We start from the raw sequence: 17,059 nt of genomic DNA on the forward strand, positions 1-17,059 counted from the left end.
AATAAATAATATTTGATTTAAAAAAATATTTAAATTATTTTCCATTATTTACCTGAAAATATAAATAAAGCCCAATCCACCGACATTATTAAATGTTCCAATTAATTAATAATTAAATTATTGTGACATTATTTCCATTTTTAGGGTTCCATTGGTCATGTTATTTATGTTAGGACATTATTCTCTAAATTGAGTAAACTAATATTTATTACATACATAATAGTATGGAATATTATAAATTCTAATTACCGACATTCTCGACTATAAAAAGCTCAATCCTCTCACGGTAGACTCATAGTTCGAGTCCCGTCCATCTCCTTAGCTCTCGACTTCGCTTCTCTCTCCCTCATTCTCAATCATCGTCGTCTCCATCCACCTCTCCCGCTGATTGTCGTAGTGGATGATCATCGATTTCTGTTGACGTTAAATTTTTTTATCGTCGTCTCCATCTGCCTCTCCTGTCGTTTTTTATAGTAGACAATCATCGATTCCTGTTGACGTTAAATTTTTCATCGTCGTTTCCATCCACCTCTCCACTTTTTTCGTTGTAGATGATCATCGAATCTTGTTGACGTTAAATTTTTCATCGTTGTCTCCATCCGCCTCTCTCGGTTGTTATAGTAGACGATCATCGATTCTTGTTGACATTATATTTTTGTCCAGTTGTTCTATTAGATTGCACCTCTGAAGCGACAGGCTGTACGTATCCTCTCCCACTTTTTATCGTTTTCTTATGTTCATCTTTTTTTTTTTTTTTCAAAAACTTGAAATATTATATTTCGTAAATAATGATTTATATTTTTTTTTTCTAAAATTTTAATATTTTACAAGTATTTTAAAATTAAATCAAATTCTTTATAAATATATATATAATTTAAAAAAGATTTATGATTTATATAAAATTTTAGTTTATTAGGTATTCATTTTAATTATTAAAAAAAAAACACGTACTAAAATTAATTATTAAAAAATTGAAACGAAATTGCTCACTTTTATTGCTTGATAATATTGTAAATTTTTAATTAAAAATTATAATTTTATCCAACAATTATAGTTTTTTAAAACATTAAAAAGTTGTTTTTTTATAATTTAAAATTAATGCTTTTCATATATTTATAATATAAATTAATCAAATTTTAAATAATATTATTCAAGATTATTCTATAGTATTTGTCTTATACGACAGACATGGAAACTAGGAAGACATTAAAAAAATATAAAAAATTAGAGTTGTTTATATGACCCGAGAATTTGATCAACTCCGTCTATTTAAGGTTGAATTAGATTTTTTTTTTTTTTTTTTTTTTTTTTTTGGGTTGGAGTTGAATTTTTGAAAAACCAAAAAATCGGATTGATTCGCTGGTTGACGTTTTTTGGTCGGATCGACCTGACCAACTCGAAAATAGAATTACAATACAATCCTATATTTGAAATTATTATAAAAATTAAAAACATTTGACGTTTATAGCAGAGGTTAGTAATGCATTGTGACTTATGAATATTTGATATTTTAGTTATAAATGGGTAAGTAAGATGTTTTAAATAATTAAAAACAAAGGCCGACAACTCAATCCGGGTTGGGTTGAGAACTTTATTCAGATTGTTCGGGTCACTAACCCAATGAAACGCAAAATTTTGGGACGGTACAAAAGCTTTTACCTATACACTCCTACAAAAATGAGCTCAAATTATGATTAAAAACAAAACCCGACAATCCAACTCGGGTTTAATTGGAAACTTTATTCAGGTTGTTCATGTCACTAACCTAATAAAATGCAAAGTTTTGGGACGGTACAAAAGTTTTTACCTATACGCTCCTACAAAAATGAGCTCAAATTATGATTAAAAACAAAACCCGACAATCCAACTCGGATTTAATTGGAAACTTTATTCAGATTGTTCGGGTTACGGATACAATCCCGACAGTACAAAAGTTTTTTACCATATACCCTCCTAGAAAAATGGGCTCAAATCGGATATGTTCATAATCCTTTCGGGATAAGAAATTTGAAGTTTTCTCTCTTTTTCTTCATTATTTCTTGCTATAAATATCCCATCCGATGACACTCTCAGCAAGATCCAGAGCGGAGAGTTTCAGTCTCAGCCGCAGTAGAAGGAATCTCAAGGTCAGGAAATGGCGAAAATGGAGGATCGAGAAGTTCGATCTCACCCTCTGTTGAGAAGACGAAGAACAGAGCTCAGCCATGGCTTCTCTTCCTCGCAAATGGAAGCCATGGCCGCCTTCTGTGAAGCTCTCATTCCCCCGCTGCCTCTCGTCAAGGAAGATCCACTCCATCAATCGCTTCTTGCATTCTACGAAGCTTCCGCTTCTCAAGCCCCGATTCCTGATGAGGTCGTTTACTTACTCTACGATCCTTTTGAGTTCTTAATCTTCGTTTTCTCTCCCCGCTCGAAGTTTGGAGATTCTTATGCTGGAAACTCGCTTGTTTGTTTGTTTTTTCTTATCGGATTTTTAGGTAGCGGCGCTATTGGTGGATAGGGCTAATCCGAAAGCTGTGTTTCTTGTGAAATTGGTTATGAGGCTTCTGTCTTTTAGAATTGGAACATTATTGCTTTGTGGATATCTTTGCTTTGATTGGAGATGGCCTTTCGTTCTCAAATTCTCTGAGATTTCTCTGGAGAAGAGAGAACAGATTCTCAAGGATTGGTCTGTGGCTCACCAGAGGTATACTGTGCTCCTGAGAATGGTTTTTATGATCATAAAAATGTTCTGCTGCTTCAAATTCTTCTCCAGGGTACGCTTTCTCTGAACATTCTCAGTTCCTTTTTCCTGTATCTGTGCTTTAGTGTTCATATTCAACATTGCTTTGAAGATTCTGGTCAAGGATGATGATAAGTGGATGTAAGTGTGTGATCTCATGTTAGTTGGATAGAAGAATAAAACATTCTTTATAAGGGTGTGGAAATCTCTCCTTAACAGATGCGTTTTAAAAACCTCGAAGAGAAGCCCAAAAGGGAAAGCACAAACGGTACAATATCTGCTAGTGGTGGGCTTGAGCTGTTACAGATGGTAGCAGAGCCAGAGCCAGAGCCAGACATTGGGCAATGTGCTAGTGAGGAGACTGAGCCTCGAAGAGGGTGGACATGAAGCGGTGTGCGAACAAGGACATTAGGCCCCAAAGGAGTGGATTGTGAGATCCCACATTGATTAGGAAAGAGAACAAATCATTCTTTATAAGGGTGTGGAAACCTCTCCCTAGATAGCAGATGCGTTTTAAAAACCTTGAGGAGAACCCCGAGAGAGAAAACCCAAAGAGGACTGACAATATCTGCTAGCGGTGGGCTTGGAATTATAATAAAGAAGTTGCTAGAAAACAAAAAGGCAAAAAGTGTAGGTGATTGGGCCTTCATTTTGTTGGTTGTTTTTCAATCAATCCTTGCATTAGTTTGACATTTACAGCGTTCATCTCTTTGAATATTTAGAAGTTAAGGCTGACATCTTCTTGTTCTACTGGTTTAGACAACAAGAAAGATCTGTTCATATTGACTATTGAGTACTATCATACAGAGAATTCCTTTTTGTTCTGTTTCAGATCGACGGAGAGTCGAAAAACATAGCATGGGAAGCGATGGGGTATCGTGTAGACACTCGAAAACGGTTGAATGATACCCGAAAAGAGCGGCCTCTTGAAAGGGGGTTGATAGAAACTGGCAAAGAACATGATTCCACTCTTCTCCGGTCTCTTTCCATGAAAGGCCTTGCAGTGACTGAGGATCAAAAACACGGTAGCACCTATACGATCAAATGTGATGTTGTGATTGTTGGCTCGGGTTGCGGTGGCGGGGTTGCTGCTGCGATTCTTGCAAAATCTGGTTTGAAGGTAGTCGTTCTCGAGAAAGGGAACTATTTTGTGCCTGAAGATTATTCTTCCCTGGAAGGTCCATCCATGAATGAACTATATGAAACAGGTGGACTTAAGTCAACACTTGATGGGAAGGTTATGCTGTTGGCTGGAACTACTGTAGGTGGAGGCTCTGCTATAAACTGGTCTGCATCAATTAGAACTCCTAAACCTGTTCTTGAAGAGTGGTCTACCATTCATAAGATTCCTTTGTTCGGGAGCTTCGATTACCGATCGGCAATGGACGCTGTGTGTGATAGAATTGGAGTGACGGAGGGATGTCGACTTGAAAGTTTTCAGAATCAAGTTCTTCGTAAAGGGTGTGAGAATCTTGGTTTGAAGGTCGATTCGGTTCCGAGAAATTCCTCAAAAGATCATTATTGTGGCTCTTGTTGTTATGGTTGTAGGGTTGGTGACAAGAAAGGGACTGATTCTACTTGGCTGGTTGATGCTGTTGAATCTGGTGCAGTGATCCTCACAGGCTGCCGAGCTGACAAGCTCGTTTTGGAGAACACGAACAACACAAGTCGAAACAAGCGATGCTTAGGAGTGATAGCAACTCCGCTGAGCAAACACGTCACGAAAAAGCTTTATATTGAAGCAAAAGCGACAATCTCGGCTTGTGGTTCTCTCCTAACACCTCCTCTACTGATTGCAAGCGGACTACGTAACAAAAACATAGGCAACAATCTTCATTTGCACCCGGTTATTCTAGCTTGGGGATACTTCCCCGAACAACTATCCGATTTCACGGGTAAAATATACGAGGGAGGGCTCATTACTTCGCTCCACAACGTAGTCTCACAAGATTCCAATAGCCATGCCATAATCCAAACCCCTGCACTTGGACCAGCCTCATTTGCTGCCATGTTTCCATGGACGTCCGGGCGTGATATGAAAGACGCAATGGTGAAATACGCTCGAACCGCACACCTTTTTGCTTTGGTAAGAGACAAAGGTGCAGGAGAAATAAAGGTAAAGGCTAACGTAAAGTATCGACTCGACCAAACCGATAAAGAGAATCTAAGAATCGGTTTAAGACAGGCATTGAGAATCTTGATTGCAGCAGGAGCAACTGAGGTGGGCACCTATAGAAGCGATGGCCAGAGATTCCGATTTCACGGGACAAACAAGGAAGACTTGGAGGAGTTCCTCGACTCGGTCGAGGCAGCCGGGGGACCGTTCTCGAGGGAAAAGTACTGGAACATTTACTGCTCGGCACATCAGATGAGCAGCTGCAGGATGGGCAGCACAGAGGAAGAAGGAGCAGTGGATGAGAATGGTGAAAGTTGGGAAGCAAAAGGCTTATTTGTATGTGATGGAAGTGTGCTGCCAACTGCAGTTGGAGTGAATCCAATGATCACAATTCAATCCACAGCTTATTGCATCTCAAAGAAACTTGCAGAGTCTTTGAAGTAAGAAGAAAGCTTTCAATGTGTTCCTCCTAGTTCTTAAGATGTAAAATAGTCGAGAGTCGAATAAATTTTAAGTTAAAATAACGTTCTAGTCCTTGTACAATGAATTTTATTCCATTTTAGTCCTCGTACTTTCAAGAAATTTTAAAATTATGTAAATATATTAAGTTCCTTTTTTTGAAAAATTAAAAATAAACTTACCGCAACTATTTTTAAGATTTATAGAAGATACGAGGACTAAATTTAAACATTTGAAAGTATAGAGACTAAAATAGGATGAATCTCGAAGTATTTTTGTGAGATCCCACGTTGGTTGGAGAGTGGAACGAAATATTCATTACCTATCCCTAACAGACGCGTTTTCAAATTGTGAAGGTGACGGCAGCATGTAACGGGCTAGAGCGGACAATAACTGCTAGCAGTGTGTTTTGACTGTTATAAATGGTATAAGAGTTTGGACACTAGGCGATGTGTCAACATGGATGCTAGACCCCCAAGGAGGGTGGATTGTGAGATCCCACATCGGTTAGAGAGGGGAATGAAACGTTCCTTATAAGGGTGTAGAAACTTCTCCCTAACAGACGTGTTTTAAAATCGTGAAACTGACGGCGACACGTAACAGGCTAAAGTGGACAATATGTGTGCTAGCAGTGTGTTTGGACTATTACAAATGGTATCAAAGCCAGACACCGGGCAGTGTGCCAGTGAGGACGTTGGCCCCTAAGAAGGGTGGATTGTGAGATCCCACATCAATTAGAGAGGGGAATGAAATGTTCCTTATAAGGGTGTGGAATAACATACACGTCCTAAAATTCTGAAGTTGACAGGGACACGTAACTGGCTAAAGCGGATAATATCTGCCAGTGATGTGCTTTGACTGTTACAAATAGTATCACAGCTAGACACCAGGCAGTATGCCAGCAAGGACGTTGGGCCCTCAATAAGGGTAGATTGTAAGATCTCACATCGGTTAGAAAGGGGAATGAAACGTTCCTTATAAGGGTGTGGAAACCTCTCCCTAACAGTCGCATTTTAAAACCGTGAAACTGATAGGGATACATAACAAGCTAAAGCGGACAAAATGGGAAGAAGAAAAAAGAACGGTTATCCTAACAGTAACTATATATATCATATTTTTCTAGTACAAGTGAGGGTACGAGGATTTGAACCTCCATCTTAAAGGGAATAAGTATATGTCAATTACTGTTGAGCTCACTTCCGCCGCTAAGTTTTTTAGTTACAACCGCTCAGTTAACAATGACGACAAGTGAAATTATTCAAGATATACAAATTTGAGCTCTTGGAACAGACAAATAGCAGTTCACAGGAGACCAAAGAAAAACATCTATTGAGTTCAGATTCTACTGCCATCACAAATCTATCTTTAAGCTAAAGAATGCATAAAAGATTCTCAGAAAATGAACGTACTTGTTTTGAAGTTCTCGCCTGAAAACGACCATATGTACGTGTGAGAACGTATATGAATCCTCTGTACGTCTATCCGAACAGGGCTTCGATCTCAAAACGGTCGAGCCAAAGCTTTGTCATTGATCCATAATGGCTTCTTTGCTTTGTAATAGAAAAATGCAATCATCTGAACCAGTTCATCCGCCGTCCGAAAGTCTGCAAAAGAATGTAACGAGAGGCACACGCATCGGTTTGGGTTTAGAAGAAACATTCGCACAAACTGAAATGGATTATAGCAAGAAAGAAATGCAAACCTTTTTCCCGGTATAGGACCTTGTTTCCTCTTAAAAATAAAATTTGAGGACATTCTCTAACTTTCAGAGCGTAGGCTAGATCTCTTTCGATATTGATGTCGATTTTAACCGACTGCATTACAAGTTTAACGAGACTAGAATAAACAGATGCCAGGTAAAACAGTCATGGGGGAGGGGGGGGGGGGGTAGATCTCGATTCAGCTACTCGGGCAAATCTCGAGGAATCAAACAGATAAAAAAACACGAAACTTAGCTCATACCCGGGGTGGTAATCGATCTTTTGCGTTCCAGTACACTTGTAGTGCTTTCTCGAGTTCTTTCAAAGTCTTCCAATTATCAGTTGCCCTGTGAACAGAAAAATCAATTCATCGTATCAGTATCGGTGGTTTCGATATACTGTCGATGCGTTATAGCCCGAAAAATTTGCACAAAGTTCGAAAGGTAGAAGAAGAGAACCTGTTATATCTTTCGAAAACAAGAACAACAAGTGGACTAGGATGAAAAGCAAAGCTCTCCCACTCCAAACAGTTGATTTCTTGCACCCAGTTGTCATCAATTTCCCCTTCCCAGTCAATTTCGACACCATCATCCCCAACTACGTTCTTGATCGGGTGCTGTTCAAAGTACTCCGATGCTCGAACTCCCCATCCCACATCGGCATCTAAAGGCCAATTTGGATCTTCTTCCTCCACCACTATCTTCTTCTTCTTCTTATTCCGTCCAGTTCCATCACTTTTTTCTAGCTCCTCTTCTTCGTCCTCGTCCTCTTCATCGTCACTACTTTCAGATTCAACCTCGTCGTCAACCTTTTCCTTGAATATATTTTCCTTATTTTCCATTACTTCTGCATTTTGCTGTCGTATTGATGCGAATGTTTGTTCAAGTGTGTTACGAACATAATCTTCAAGAGCTGCAGCTTCACTTCTACGACCACGTCGAGGCTTCCTTGGGATTGTTGTCGGGAAAATCCTATCATCATTTTCTTCCTCCTTTTCAGAAGCCTTGCTTTTCCTACTGCGACTTCTCGACTTTGGTTTCACTTTAGAATCAGCACTAGGCTGAGAATCCTGTTCTGAACTCGATTTTGACGAAACAACAAGGCAAGGAAGTTTTCGGCTGTGACTAAAGTGTACAAGATTCGGCAAAATACTGACTGAATGAAATCTAGAATAACGAGACGGCTTAAAAGTCTGATACTCAATTGGAACGGTTAAGGATCGATGCAGAATAGAAGCATTATAAACTGTATATTGAGGTGAAACCGACATCGAGACGGAAGGGGCTTGGAGAAACATCATTTTCTCAGTTTCCAAACGGCATAGATTGAAACCTGTTAAGAACAGAAAGGAGCAAAAGGAGCTTGGACGTCGGGAATGCAGATGAGACCGAAATCCATAACAAAACTAAACACAAACAAAGGCGCTCATGCCCCAATACTCTGCAGTTAGACCTCGACTTAACTGAATATCTCAACTAGGTCTCCTCGTAAGCTTACACGCCGACTTTATGTCAATACCTAACCATAGAAACAAATTTAATTTTACAAACCATTGTCATAAATTGATTTTCCACAATCATCAAAACATACCTAATTTGTTCCCTTGTATGAGTTTCAGGCTTTACTGTAATAAAACAGACAAAAAAACCCAGCTAAAGCTATGCCTGGGAGTACATTTCTACCATAGTAGAAGTACTTTTAGGTGGTTAAAAGCACTTTCAAATTCAAATATTTACAAATTCAGAAACACTTCTCAAAACACGTAGGGTTGTCGGATTCAATCCTCTAACATCTTGGTCGAAGACATATGCCTAAACGAGTTAAGTTGTGCTCGAGCAGGGGACCTCTCATTACCTTCCCACCATACACTCCTACACCAATTTCTTGTTGTAACAAAAGCGGAAACAAGATCGATCACATTCACACACCCACAAACAGAAATTAAACAAAGAGACACAAAGATTTACGTGGTTCGGAGAGAAGAAATTCCCCTACATCTACGGGTGGCGACCAATCTCAATAATCAAAATGTTTACAAAGTGTATATCTCACCCTTTCACAGTACAAAGTCTGACTCAACAAAATTCCACTCAAATGCAACTATGTAAATAAAAAATGACATTCAATCTTAATACCTCTCAACCATCCTAGACAATCCTTTATATAGTCATAGAAACATTAATGTCATACATGAATCAAGATGATTCACGTATCAAAATAGGAGATGAACCAAAAGTGGGTGATGAACCAAATGAATGGGAGATGAACCAAATAAATTCCAATACATGCATACGAAAGGGGAATGCACCAGAAAATGTTCACGAATCCTGAGTTAATAGTGTTTGAAAGAGATTGTTCAAGAATAGATGAATTAGTTGTTTTAGAATCGAGCTACTTACTCTCGAACCTAGTTAGAAACTCTTAGTTTACCATACTCTCATCTTCTCTCCAGGCAAAGAAATGACATTGAGAAAGCGAAGGGCCCCAATGAACTCTCTAATAGTGCCCTGAGGGGCCGAAGAGTCGAGTAACCACAGATCGTCTAAGATAGAATGGAACTGTCTTTGATTGAGACAACTGACTGATATATAGAAAGTGTTCCGCTAGATGAACGAGACTAAACTACTCTCCCAAGATTCATGAACGAACGAGACTAAACTACTCTCCCACATTCATGAACTTATTCTTCGTGACAATTTATAACATTTCTTTGAACAAACTTCTCTACGGCATAGATTTTCTCTCAATATTCTCTCTTTACACACACATTCTCTCGCTAACTTCATATGTATGCATCGAATTAGTACACACAGAAAGAGGCACAGGCTTAAATATGAAGAGAAATCCATTAAAACTAAGCAGAAAACACTTCAAACGGCAGCAAAAAGACAGCAAAAACAAGACCCAAGGGATCATTGGAAGCAAATAATTGAATCTCAATTCCACTTCCTCCTTCCTTCAGACCTAGAAGATGGCATTTCAAAACACTTGCGTACAAAAAGAAAATGGAAGATAATCAAATCCGATAATACAGCCATAAGAACAGTAAACTAGTGGAAATTTGAGCAAGTTTCGAAGCGATTTTCAACATACTGTTACTCGGAGCCAGCTGAAAGCAGGGAAATCGCTCTGTCTGAAGATATTTGGAGCTTCCCCGGTCCAGATTTTCGAGCTATTACGAACTCCCAAGCGCGCTGGAGGGAAGAATAGATATCAAAGATACTGGTGGGGTTTATGGGATGATAAGCGCTTCAATTGAGGGTTTATAAACCCATGTCCAAATCGTCTCGCTCTCCATGGAAAGGATAAAACCCAGGTAAAATAGTAAATAGTATCAACTTTAAGGGCAGTTTCTGATGATTATGAAAAAATATATTTAAAAATCAAATAATTTGAGTGTTGCATTTAAAAAAAATAGTATTAATAAAATAATAATATACCTTAAATTTTAATTTAATTTTCATTCATTAATAAATATATTATAAATAGCATTTAAGTTTTAGGGTTTTTAGTTTATTTAGCCATTAATATTAATAATTATTTTTAAATAAATTAAATAATTAATTACATATATTATAGCTCAAAAAAATAAATACATATAGTGATGTAAATGATAATATGATAATAATAGTAAATTAAAATTGAAATGAAAAAAAAAAACTATATAATATAATAATTAAGAATCCAATTTAATTTTATAGTGATACATATTTAAAAAGAAATATTATCTATTTAATATATTTGTCACAATCGCACTCTTGGTGGCAGCGAACTTGCGATTGTGCGGCACTCACTTTCCAACAACAAGTGAACAAGCCAATTTGTTCTTGCGTCGCTTACGGTCAAGCGACATATGCTCGAGCCTCTAGCCTCGATTTAAGAGAATGTTTTAAAAAACGAAAGCAGAGAGAGATTTTTTAAAGAGACGTTAGTTAAAGCAAGCAAGAGAATAACAACAACGGATCAGTATATATATATATAAGTTTATTAATGATTAACATTCTTTTTAATATAATTCATAATTGGAATAATCTTTTTTATTTATTATTTGGTCGAATTATTAAAGTATAATATTGATGTGGGACCCACCTTACCTATTTTTCAGCACATTTAATATAAATTAATAATTATAATATTTAAACAAAAGTATAAAGGTATTATATTTCATTTTTATAAAGCCATAGACTTTCCACGACTTACTTAAAATACTTTATTTTTAAATTTAATATTAATTCCGTATGATATCATTTAAAGTTGCATAAATAATAAAAATAATTATATTAAATAAATATCAATTTTTCAATTTTTTTGAAGAAAAAAATAATCAATGTAAAGTATTTATGGATCTTTTTAATAATTAATAAAATTTGTAAATGGAGAAAAAAAAATTACCTTTTGAGACGACATCTAATTGTAAATAAATTAATATTTTGAAGTAAAAATTGGAAGAACTTATAATAAAAGGAATAATATTTACACCAAAATTAATTTCCACGTCGGATTTCCCAAATTTCTTTTAAAATTTAGAAAAAGAAAATAATTTAATTATGTCTTAAAACTTTTAATTTTATCAAATTATACCTTAAACTTAAATAAGCGTTACAATTTTTACTATATGTTCAGCTTTCATTAATTCGCCTCTCGTTGTTTTATTTTTTTTATTTTTTTTTAAATCATACTTATCCTCGATATATGTTACATTAATAGCTAAAATCTCATAAAGCTCAAATATCAAACATTCACAAGTCACAACGTATCACCAACATAGTAACAAACGTCAAAATATTCTTAATCTTCGTAATAATATTAAAAGTAATGTCGGGTAGGATTGAGTTAGATTGTAATCCTATTTTCGGATTGGTCGAGTTGACCAAACAAAAAAAAATGTCAGCCCATGAAGACACACCGCTGATTTAGTTTTTTTTTTATTTTTCAAAATTTCAATATCGAAAAAAAAAAATCTAATCCAATTTAAGCTGATCAAATTATCGAATCATATAAACACTCATATTTTAAAATAAAATAAAGCTCCAGATAACAAGTTCCACTTGTTGGACGATGAAAGTCTCACATCAGTTAATTTGGAAAAATGATCATGAATTTATAATCAAGGAATACTCTCTCAATGGGTGTGAGGTCTTTTGGGGGAAGCCTAAAGAAAAGCAGAGTTTATATTCAAAGTGGACAATATCATACTATTGTGGAGAGTCGGGTTCGTCTAACACTACTAACCCACAAATTAAACATTAAATAATTTTATAAAAACAAAAAACACATAAATTTCAACATAAAAACGTGAATTCGCGAAGAATAATAAATAAATAAATATTTAAAAAAAAAGAATTAAAAAGAAGAAAAGAAAAAAAGAGAGAAAAAAAAACAGTCTCTGACAGAGTCTCTGACAATCTCTGACAGAACAGTGAAAAACGGTTTACCGCCGGCGCGTAATGAGTGCCACGTGGCAAAGATAATCCTCAGGCCACGTGGTAACTTTGGAAGGTGGGACCCAAACGCTCCATTTTGGCTCAATAAAAAATTCCCTCAAATTCTAAGCCCCCAAAAGGCCAAAGATCGTCGTCTCTAGGATTCTGTTTTCCTCCATTTTTTTTTTTTTTTTTTTTCTCTTTTTCTTTTTCTTTTCTTCATTTGGTTCCTTGTTTTCATCCGAAAGCAAATCTCAGAATCGTCCACTAAAAGCAGCAATAAAGTAAAAGATTGTTCAAGCTTTCATCTGCTTTATTGCGTTGCTGTTCTTGATTTTCAAAACGATTCAAAGCAGGTCTTGATTGATTGATTTGTTGAACAGAAGAATTCAAGTCCATGGGTATTGCTGTTTCTGGATTTTCCCTTCCCTCGCTCTCCTTTTACTTTTGGCGAAATAAAAGGTGTTTGTTCATACTCTTTACCTTTGCTTCTACTGATTTTTTACTTGCTTCAGTTGCTTGCTTCTTTGTACTGTATTGATTTTCAATTTTTCATCACAAATTCTTCGGTTCTTTTTGGTTTTCGTTGATGGATTTTGCTTGAACGAAACTGAGTTCGACTGTAACGGTTTGATTCTTAAGCTTTTCGTCGAGTTCAAGAACGACATGTTTGGGGATTTCAAAATTAATGACTCGATTTCTTTGTCGCTTGAAGCGATTTTACTAGAATTCATCCTTGTTGTTTTCCGAGTTTTGATCTGGAATTCATAGACATTGATGAGATATTTGTGTTTGTGGCTCAGTGAATAGATTTAGGAGAAATTTATGAAGGTTATGTTTGTGTGGTTGAAGATTTTTGGGTGCAGGCAAACAATATGAAGAGCGACGTTAAGATAAGAAGGGGGAGGAGCGCTGGAAGAGGGGGGAATATTAGGAAGATAATGAAGTGCTTGTGTTCTGGTGAGAAAGCAGCTGGGGATGATGGGGTTCCTGCATCAGAATCGCCTTTGCCTGTGGAGAATTCAGCAAGCGGGCGCTCTTCACGGACTAGCGAGATCAACAAGAAGCCAGAAATTGGCAATATAGAAGAAGCCGAGTCCTCGCTTCGTGAGAGTGGTTCTTTGAATTATGAGGTTAGAATCCTTAAGCTTTCTAGCTTGCATGTGATCGTTCTTGGTTTATTGTTTCCCTTACAAACTTGTTTATGGATGATTCTATGGAGCAAAGAAGCAAGATTCTAGAGTGAAAACAAAAAAACATAAGCAAGCTTTCTTTTTGGTGCTAAATGATCAAGATTCTTTTGAGTATTGAATGAAAATTGACCTCTGCTTATATGAGTTCTTGGTCAGTTGTCAATGATTATCAATCTGAATGCATTGTTTAACAAAAATGGAGTTTATCGAGAGGGGAACGAAGGGTGTGGAAAGCTCTCCCTAGTAGACGCATTTTAAAAACTTGAGGCGAAGCCCAGAATGGAAAGCCCGAAGAGGACAACATCTGCTAGCGGTGTCCTTAGGCTGTTACAAATGGTATCAGAGCCAGACACCGAGCAGTGTGCCAATGAGGACGCTGGCCCCCAAGAGGGGTGGATCGTGAGATCTCACATCGGTTGGAGAAGGGAACGAAACATTCCTTTTAAGGGTGTGGAAACATATCCCTAGTAGACGTTGAGGCTGATGGCAACACGTAACAGGCCAAAGCAGAAATGGAAATGGAAATTGTCTGACTGATATGTATTGCAAAAATTGCTGTCATTGAAATAAAACAGAGATAGATTTGGTGTATTCTCAAGTATATCTCTGAAAAAGGTTGTAATTAATTTATACCTGCTGTTTGAAGGAAGCAAGAGCATTGCTGGGGAGATATGAATATCAAAAGGGAAATATTGAAGCTGCTCTTCATGTATTTGAAGGAATAGACATTGCTGCTATAACTAGTAAGATAATGATCTCCATAGGTAGAAGAGGCGACTGCCCGAGAAGACGATCGCAAAGTTTTACTACTCCTCCAATGTCGATGCATACTGTCAGTTTACTCTTGGAAGGCATCTTTTTCAAAGCAAAATCACTGCAAGCCCTTGGGAAGTTCGGAGGTACTGTTTATTACTTGAGTTTTGGGAATCTATGTCTTTTGTCAAACTCTTCAAGACGTTGATCCGTAGCTGATCTACGTTTTCCACAATTTTTGCAGAAGCTGCTCGAACTTGCAAAGTTATTCTGGACATACTCGAATCTTCGTTCCCCGAAGGCTTGCCTGAAAACTTTGGGGCTGATTGTAAATTGCAGGAGACCGTTACAAAGGCGGCGGAGCTGCTACCGGAGTTATGGAAGCTAGCCGATGCTTCTCAAGAAGCGATCCTTTCGTACCGGCGGGCACTTCTTCATCTGTGGAACCTTGATGCGGAAACCACTGCTCGAATTCAGAAAGAGTTTGCTATTTTTCTTCTGTACAGTGGAACCGAAGCATGCCCTCCTAATCTTCGGTCGCAAATGGACAGCTCGTTTGTACCGAAAAACAATATTGAAGAAGCTATACTCTTATTTATGATACTTCTTAGAAAAGTTATTCTTAAAAGGATTGATTGGGATCCATCAATCTTGGATCACCTCTCCTTTGCACTAACAATATCAGGGGATACAAGGGCTTTAGCAGGTCAAATAGAGGAATTGCCTCCTGGGATTCTACAACGACAAGAAAGGTACCATGCTCTAGCTCTTTGTTATTATGGAGCAGGTGAAGACTTGGCTGCTTTGAATCTGTTGAGGAAAGTGTTGAGCAGTCATGAGGATCCTAAATCACTTCCCCCTCTACTGATGGCGTCGAAGATTTGTGGAGAGAACTGCGAGCTTGCCGAAGAGGGATCGAGTTTCGCTTATAGAGCTCTGCAAAGCCTGGATCATGGATGTGATCAATTGGAAGGTGTTGCCAATTGTTTGTTGGGTATCTCACTGTCTGTGTATTCGAAATCCGCCGTTGCAGATTCCGAGAAGTCCTCCAGACAATGTGAGGCAATGGAGGCCCTCGAAGCTGCACGGAGGAAGACTAGAATGACCGACCCGAATGTTCTCTATCATTCGAGTCTTCAATATGCAGACGAGAGGAATTTAGATTCAGCACTTTATTATGCAAGGAAGTGTCTCAAGCTGGAAGGTGGATCTAATATCAAAACTTGGTTACTACTGGCTCGGATTCTCTCCGCCCAAAAACGATATACCGATAGCGAAAGTATTATAAATGCAGCTCTGGATCAAACAGGGAAATGGGATCAAGGCGAGTTGCTTCGAACAAAAGCAAAGCTTCTAATTGCACAGGATGAGTTTAAAGGTGCTATCGAGACTTACAGTCGATTACTCGCTCTTTTTCAAATTCGGAGTAAAAGTTTCGGTTCGGGAGATAAGAAGCTACGGAACAGTACTAGAAGATTGCAAATGGAAGTGTGGCATGATCTAGCTCTAGTCTACATAAGGCTCTCGCAGTGGCACGATGCCGAGGCCTGCCTTTCGAAGTCGAAGGCCATCTGTTCTCATTCGGCTTCTAGATGTCATATTACAGGTAATCCTTCTTACTTAACTGTTAGCTTCTCTTTTGTTTCGAATGGACTATTTTCGAGTTTCGCCCACGAACAGTTCTTAGTTCGTTTGAACGAATCTGAAGATATTAAACTGTTTAGTTCAGTGATCTGAGGGTGGTGTTTGGAACTGTTGTGAATTGATTACAGGTATGCTTTATGAAGCAAAAGGCTTGTATAAAGAAGCTCTGAAAGCTTTTATGGCTGCTCTGGACATTGATCCCATTCATGTCCCGAGCTTGGTTTCGTCTGCCGTGGCTATCAGACATCTCGGCCACCGATCGCATCCCGTTGTACGCAGCTTTTTGATGGATGCTCTACGGCTCGACCAGACGAACCATGGTGCGTGGTACAATCTCGGGCTGTTCTACAAATCTGAAGGAACCAAGTCTTCATTGGTTGAAGCTGTTGAATGTTTTGAGGCAGCAACTTTTCTTGAAGAATCTGCTCCTGTTGAACCCTTTAGATAAAACAGCTCTGCTCAAGTTTTCTTTTTCTTTTTCTTTGTTAATTATTTTTATTGTAACTTTTGCTTCAAAATCTATATTATACCCTCATATTGTACAACACAAAATCAATAAATGGAAAAGTTTCTCTTTCCCTCAGTCAAAAACAATTCTTTTGGAATTTCGCCCTTTTTTTTTCTTAATTTATATATTAAAGTAGGAACCTCTTTCCGAAGAAGCGTGCCACCCTGAAACTTACTTATTCAGGCCTTCCTTTACGTGAGCTTGTGTAATCGTAATAAGCACTCAACTCTCCTCTGAGTGACTGGATCCAAATTTGCCTATTTTTCCATACAAATTCAAGAAATTTTAAAGTCGGTACATTGAAGAGATTGAAGAGAGAGTCCAGGTTGGGTGAAATAATTTTTTGGATCTACTCGAAATTTTGGGCTTCCCCTTAAAGTCTTAAAATGCGTCTATTAGAGAGAGACTTCCACACCCTTATAAGTAATGCTTCGTTCCCATCTCTCACCGATATGGGATCTCATAGTCCACCCCTTTGAGAGCCCAACATCCTCGTTACACACCTCCCGGTGTCTAGCTCAGATACCATTTGTAACATTTC

The 17,059-nt window shown here is 37.7% G+C and overlaps 3 protein-coding genes across 9 annotated transcripts; 2 read left to right on the plus strand and 1 right to left on the minus strand.

Annotated features, from left to right (window-relative positions):
- Window positions 1–1,924: 1,924 nt before the first annotated feature.
- Window positions 1,925–5,362, plus strand: LOC111811243 (long-chain-alcohol oxidase FAO2). Its single transcript, XM_023698005.2, has 3 exons — window positions 1,925–2,353; window positions 2,478–2,756; window positions 3,555–5,362. Exons 1-3 carry the CDS (start codon window positions 2,135–2,137, stop codon window positions 5,280–5,282), a joined length of 2,226 nt encoding a protein of 741 aa, XP_023553773.2. The 5' UTR covers window positions 1,925–2,134; the 3' UTR covers window positions 5,283–5,362.
- Window positions 5,363–6,454: 1,092 nt separating this feature from the next.
- MRL7 (polyadenylate-binding protein 2-binding protein) lies at window positions 6,455–10,305 on the minus strand. 2 transcript variants are annotated; one of them, XM_023655792.2, is made up of 5 exons: window positions 10,091–10,305; window positions 7,456–8,329; window positions 7,260–7,344; window positions 7,000–7,111; window positions 6,455–6,901 (listed from the first exon to the last, which is right to left on the minus strand). In XM_023655792.2, exons 2-5 carry the CDS (start codon window positions 8,295–8,297, stop codon window positions 6,798–6,800), a joined length of 1,143 nt encoding a protein of 380 aa, XP_023511560.2. In that variant the 5' UTR covers window positions 8,298–8,329; window positions 10,091–10,305; the 3' UTR covers window positions 6,455–6,797. The 2 variants fall into 2 exon arrangements, with proteins under 2 accessions (XP_023511560.2, XP_023511559.2); XM_023655791.2 differs by having other exon boundaries at window positions 7,456–8,515.
- Window positions 10,306–12,559: 2,254 nt separating this feature from the next.
- On the plus strand, window positions 12,560–16,615 carry NPGR2 (no pollen germination related 2). 6 transcript variants are annotated; one of them, XM_023698435.2, is made up of 6 exons: window positions 12,560–12,704; window positions 12,804–12,882; window positions 13,224–13,553; window positions 14,260–14,512; window positions 14,611–15,972; window positions 16,139–16,615. In XM_023698435.2, the coding sequence occupies exons 3-6, from the start codon at window positions 13,296–13,298 to the stop codon at window positions 16,456–16,458; spliced, it is 2,193 nt and encodes a 730-aa protein (XP_023554203.2). In that variant the 5' UTR covers window positions 12,560–12,704; window positions 12,804–12,882; window positions 13,224–13,295; the 3' UTR covers window positions 16,459–16,615. The 6 variants fall into 6 exon arrangements, with proteins under 6 accessions (XP_023554203.2, XP_023554202.2, XP_023554204.2 ...); XM_023698434.2 differs by having other exon boundaries at window positions 13,273–13,553; XM_023698436.2 differs by having other exon boundaries at window positions 13,287–13,553.
- The last annotated feature ends 444 nt before the right edge of the window (window positions 16,616–17,059 follow it).

Source organism: Cucurbita pepo, chromosome 15, assembly GCF_057944985.1.
Source record: "Cucurbita pepo subsp. pepo isolate OVF chromosome 15, ASM5794498v1, whole genome shotgun sequence".
Lineage (NCBI taxonomy): Eukaryota > Viridiplantae > Streptophyta > Magnoliopsida > Cucurbitales > Cucurbitaceae > Cucurbita > Cucurbita pepo.

What these genes read in the sequence shown, in the direction of transcription:
- LOC111811243 (XM_023698005.2), top strand. Translation starts at nt 2,135, where the DNA reads ATGGCGAAAATGGAGGATCGAGAAGTTCGATCTCACCCTCTGTTGAGA. An exon ending in AAGCCCCGATTCCTGATGAG is followed by an intron (nt 2,354 to 2,477) that starts GTCGTTTACTTA and finishes TCGGATTTTTAG; the next exon opens with GTAGCGGCGCTATTGGTGGA. An exon ending in GCTTCAAATTCTTCTCCAGG is followed by an intron (nt 2,757 to 3,554) that starts GTACGCTTTCTC and finishes GTTCTGTTTCAG; the next exon opens with ATCGACGGAGAGTCGAAAAA.
- MRL7 (XM_023655792.2), bottom strand. Translation starts at nt 8,297, where the DNA reads ATGATGTTTCTCCAAGCCCCTTCCGTCTCGATGTCGGTTTCACCTCAA. An exon ending in AAGATCGATTACCACCCCGG is followed by an intron (nt 7,112 to 7,259) that starts GTATGAGCTAAG and finishes CTTGTAATGCAG; the next exon opens with TCGGTTAAAATCGACATCAA. An exon ending in GGTCCTATACCGGGAAAAAG is followed by an intron (nt 6,902 to 6,999) that starts GTTTGCATTTCT and finishes ATTCTTTTGCAG; the next exon opens with ACTTTCGGACGGCGGATGAA.
- NPGR2 (XM_023698435.2), top strand. Translation starts at nt 13,296, where the DNA reads ATGAAGAGCGACGTTAAGATAAGAAGGGGGAGGAGCGCTGGAAGAGGG. An exon ending in GTGGTTCTTTGAATTATGAG is followed by an intron (nt 13,554 to 14,259) that starts GTTAGAATCCTT and finishes TGCTGTTTGAAG; the next exon opens with GAAGCAAGAGCATTGCTGGG. An exon ending in TTCTAGATGTCATATTACAG is followed by an intron (nt 15,973 to 16,138) that starts GTAATCCTTCTT and finishes AATTGATTACAG; the next exon opens with GTATGCTTTATGAAGCAAAA.